Source organism: Chaetura pelagica, unplaced genomic scaffold (assembly GCF_000747805.2).
Source record: "Chaetura pelagica isolate M959 unplaced genomic scaffold, ChaPel_1.0 scaffold99, whole genome shotgun sequence".
Lineage (NCBI taxonomy): Eukaryota > Metazoa > Chordata > Aves > Apodiformes > Apodidae > Chaetura > Chaetura pelagica.
In genome coordinates this window covers 30,141-34,961 of record NW_009954539.1, presented here as the reverse complement: position 1 = coordinate 34,961, position 4,821 = coordinate 30,141, and the positions used below count along the sequence as shown (strand labels likewise).

The window sequence follows — 4,821 nt, the reverse complement described above, 5'->3', positions numbered from 1 at the left end:
AGGCTTTTTAGGACCTCTGAGCTCTCCAAAACTGCAAGTAGGAGATTGGGAGGGAAGGTGATGTCCTAATGATGGAGGACCACATCAGCCCCATGGCAGGAGCACCACAGGGACAGTCTGCATGACCAGCATTAACATCCCACCACCTCCTGCTGTACCCCATCAATGAGGTGGTCACCCCAGTGCTGACCCAAGGTGACGATGCAGCAATTTCCAGGGTCACCCCAGCAACCCAAACAGGTTTGTCCTTTCTACCAGCTCCCCCAGTCCTTGCTCTGGGTATCTAGAGTCAGCCTTGGGGGTGGAGGTGAAGCACGGTGGCCTCAGCTCACCCCTCAGGACAGTCCCCTGTGTGACACAAGCGTGGGTGTCCCAAAGGTGATGCGACCCCATGAGGGCACCCTCCATCCCTGTGGGCAACAAGCCCTCTCTGGGGGGACCTGCCACCCCACAGCCACTCACTCCTCTGAGGGAAGAGCTGCTCTGCAGATGCTTGTGGGCACAGGTGCCCAGGATTGGGCTGATGCTCACCATCCCAAGGGATAAATTCCCTCCTTCTCCTCCTAGCAGCCTGGGGGATGCTGGGCTTCATTGTCCCTTGGTAACAAGGCCATGCAGGTAGCTGTGACCATCCCCATGCCAGGAGAGGTGATGCTTCCTGCGCTGAAATACACAGAGGAGCCTTCAGTTGGATCCGGGGAGAAGCTCCTGGGAAAGGACATAACTGGGGGAAAACCAGGCTCCTGCCCAACTCTGTCCTTCTGTGCCCTCCTGGCAGTGCTGGTGCTGGGGCTGCCATCTCCACCACCCCCCTCTGCCAGCAATTTCTCCTCAGTCCAAGCAGGCTCACCAACCTGAGGACCAGTTTCTCTTATGGGGAGGGAAACGTTTTCCCCAGCATCAACACTGGTGAGTTTCCCCCTCACCCATCCTCCAGGGCAAACCTCTCTGGCACCATCATCTCCAAAAGCCGCGCTGATCACGGACGTATCTCCTGTCTTCAGAGCCAGCTCTACCAGCAGCCAGCGGTGATGGCTTGTCCAGCTGCCATCCAAACACCCTCTGAATTTCAGGAGTGGCGAGATGTTTTTGGGATCTGCCACGGTCCCTTCCCCAGCCAAGGACCTGCTGTGTCCCAACATTCCCAGACTCTGCCCAGACTGGGAACTGTCTCCAGCAACCTCATCATCACCGACAGCCTCAGCACTGCAGGTTGGCTTCAGGAAGCCCTGCCAGATCTCTGTGGACTTGGGATGGAGGAGGCTGTAATACACCACCAGAGCTGCAGCACCTGAAAAAGAGTAGAAAGGTGTCAGGGGACGAGTCCCAGCAGCATTTCAGTGAGGTGTGGAGGACAGACCAGACCCCACTGCCACCTCCAGATCAACTGACCCTTTGCAGAGATGCTGCTGGGTATCAGATGTCTGAGCAGCATGTCTTCCCAGCATTTTTAGGGATGTAAGGATCCCATTTGAGTAGCTTTCAGGAAAGGAAGTGCTGCACACACTCTCAAGACCGAATTTAATCCGGATTGATGTGCAGACTGATAATTTCTTCAAGCTCCCCTCTTTAGGGATGGGCTTTAAAGAACTGATGAAGAAATGAACTTCAAGGTTGATTTATGTACTAACAAAAATGTAAATTCAGACATTTAAGCTAGAAGAAATTCACTGGAAAGAGGGCAGATTTAGGTTGGATGTCAGGAAGAAATTCTTTGCTATGAGGGTGGTGAGACACAGGCCCAGGTTGCCCAGAGCAGCTGTGGCTGCCCCATCCCTGGAAGTGTTGAAGGCCAGGTTGGATGGGGCTTGGAGCAACTTGGTCTAGTGGGAGGTGTCCCTGCCCATGGCAGGGGTGTTGGAACTAGATGGTCTTTAAGGTCCCTTCCAACCCAAACCATTTTATTATTTTGTGATTCTATGAAATAAAGCAAATAATCTGCTGCAACTAAAATAACTGATTATTTGCTCTCAAAACATGCAATCCAGGCTCTAAAAAACCAGCAGATCTTACCTATTACAGACCCTGACGTGATGGCCCCAGTCACACACAAACTGTTCCTCAGATCAGCCCGCAGGAACCAGGTGGCCAGCAGCAGCAGGACAGTGTTTTCCATCAGCATTATCTAGAGAGCAGAGGGAACAGAGTGGTCATGTTTATCCTTTTGATGGCTCCAGACAGCCTCCTGATGGCAGAAAAAATGCACTTTCTAGATTTCGATGACTTGTTTTGCACTTCACATTGTCACTTACAACATAAGCATTGCTGAACAGAACCTTCTGCAAGGTCTTGACCTTTTTCTTACCTTGAAAAATAACTCTGGCTGAGCTGCACAGAAGTGCTAGTGTTATTAAGCCATTGGATGGTTGCTGCTAAGAAAACAAAGCCAGTGCAGAAGGTGCATCCACCTTGGTGATCACATGGTTTTATCAGGATGTGGTAAATCACAGAATCAGAACGGTTTGGGTTGGAAGGGACCTTAAAGATCATCTAGTTCCAACTCCTCTGCATGGGTAGGGACACCTCTGACTAAACCAGGTCGCTCCAAGCCCCATCCAACCTGGCATTGAATGCTTCCAGGGATGGGGCAGCCACAGCGTCCCTGGGCAACCTGGGTCAGTGTCTCACCACCCTCACAAGAAAGAATTTATTCCTCAGATCTCATCTAAACCTCCCCTCTTTTAGTTTGAAACCATTCCCCCTTGTCCTATCACTACACACTCTTGTCAAAAGTACCTCCCCATCTTTCCTGTAGCCGTCTCAGGCACTGGAAGGTGCTCTAAGGTCTCCCTGGAGCCTTCTCTTCTCCAGGCTGAACAACCCCAGCTCTCTCAGCCTGTCTCCAGAGCAGAGCTGCTCTGGCCCTCTCATCACCTTTGAGGCTCTTCCCTGAACTTGCTCCAACACATGCTGGATATTTATCAAGCGGGGATGTGAAAGCTGAGAGAGTCTGAAGCTGCTCTTCTCCTCAGCAGCTCCACCCTTGTGTAATACCAAATGCCCTGGGTACTTACTGCATAAAACATGGCCACTCTGTGCTTGGAGGGACCAGACCAGACACTGATGTAGCAGAAGGTTTACACAGCTCCCACCAGGCAATTGAACAGCCTCCAGTGGCAGGGCTGGGCCATGATGTCTGTCTGCTGGGCCACCAGCCAGAAGGACATGATCAACCAGTGGACACCTGCAAGGGGAAGGGACTGAAGGGACCGGATGCTCCATGAGCAGGAGCATCCTTGTGGCTGACAGCAGGATGGGACATGGGGAAGATGATCCCAGGTCTTACCTGCCACAGCCAAGACCCAGAAGGAATACAACACCAACCTGCCGACTGGAACATTTCAACCAGCTCCTGCTGACCCTGGTCTCCTTTGAACGCTCGTCATCTCCCTGTTTAAAACCTCTGACCACCCTCTGCCACAGGCAGGGCTCTGCAGCAGCAGGGCAGCTTCAGCTCTGGTCACTGCCATTGGACCAGAGACTGACACCAACTTGAGGGTGACCTTGTGCCCACTGTGGCTTCTACACTCCAACTTCTCAATTTGCACACCTGAAAGTTCACCTTTTCTATGAAGTGGCCCCAAAACCCAAAATGCTCAGCAGTGTGTTTAGGGATAAAGCATCAATAGGAACATAGAATTACAGGATGGTTTGGGTTGGAGGGGACCTAAAAAGATCACATTCCACTAGACCAGTTTGCTTCAAGCCCCATCCAACCTGGCCTTGAACACTTCCAAAGATTGGTATGGCTCAAACCCAACCCAGGCACTGCCTTGCCACGGGGGTCCCTTATACAGGGGACGGACTTTACCAACCAGAAGAACCCATGGGCAAGGTCAGACACTTCTCTGTGTTCAGCCACAGCCGATTTTTTATGCCACATTTATCCCTGCTGCTTTGCATCAGAGCTTCCCAACCCCCTGGCAGTGTGGTCCTCTGTCCCTAGCCTGCCCTGAGCCCTGCCAGGTGGGCACACATGTCCCCCCACCCAAATGCATCCTCCTGGGAACTCCCCGCTCACCAGGGATGAAGCCCATTGGGTCGAGGGCCAGGATGACATGGGCCTGCAGCAGGAGGTGAGGCAGGGGCTGCAGCAGAGCCTCCAGCAGCCGCAGCACACACAGGTCCCCGTGCTGTGCCAGCACCTCCCCGGCACAGGCACCACCACCACCACCCTTCAAAACATCCCAGTACCTGCAAGAGTCCCCGTGACGGGATGTCCACCCTGCTGCTGGCAGGGTTGGAACTGCACACGGGCTGGAGGGACCATGGGAAGCATCTCCCACCGCTTCCAGAGGCCTCCCTGCAGGAGGTGGAGCAGCAGGAGCCAGCAGCCAGGACCGTGACCATCTGCCCTGAACCAGAGGATGCTGAGGAGATGAGCCACGTAGCCGGGTACCTCGCAGGCAATGGGCAGCCCCAACCAGCCCAGCTGCCCACGGAGAAGACAGTGGGTGATGGCACAGAGCCCCGGAGAACAGCACAGACCCACCGCTCAGGGACGCCCAGTAGCTCGGAGACAACACCCACAGCTCGCCCCAGGTTCAGCTCCCAGTGCCGAGGGGCTCGCAGACCTTGTCCCCGCCTTGTCTGCCGCTGCCTCCGGGTGGCTCGTTGTCGCCCCCCCCCTGCCACCGAGGGGCCCAGCCCAGGGGAGGGCGCTGATAAAAAGGGCTCAGACAAAGCCTCATGCTCCAAATAAATAAAGTATTAATAATAATAGCAACAGCAACAATAGAATCCTAGAATGGTTTGGGTTGGAAGGGACCTTAAAGATCATCTAGTTCCAACCCCCCCTTACCACGGTCAGGGACCCCTCCC

At 54.0% G+C, this 4,821-nt stretch overlaps 1 protein-coding gene across 1 annotated transcript; it reads right to left on the bottom strand.

The window, feature by feature from the left end:
- Nucleotides 1–219: 219 nt before the first annotated feature.
- On the bottom strand, nt 220–4,494 carry XKR5 (XK, Kell blood group complex subunit-related family, member 5; the record flags this gene model as incomplete). The annotated part of the gene is given in 7 exon segments (XM_010004901.1): nt 220–566; nt 569–1,291; nt 2,014–2,125; nt 3,015–3,184; nt 3,287–3,331; nt 4,022–4,194; nt 4,287–4,494. Coding segments are annotated over 7 exon segments (1,778 nt in total), but the record flags the coding sequence as incomplete, so codon positions are not given.
- Between the last annotated feature and the right edge of the window lie 327 nt (nt 4,495–4,821).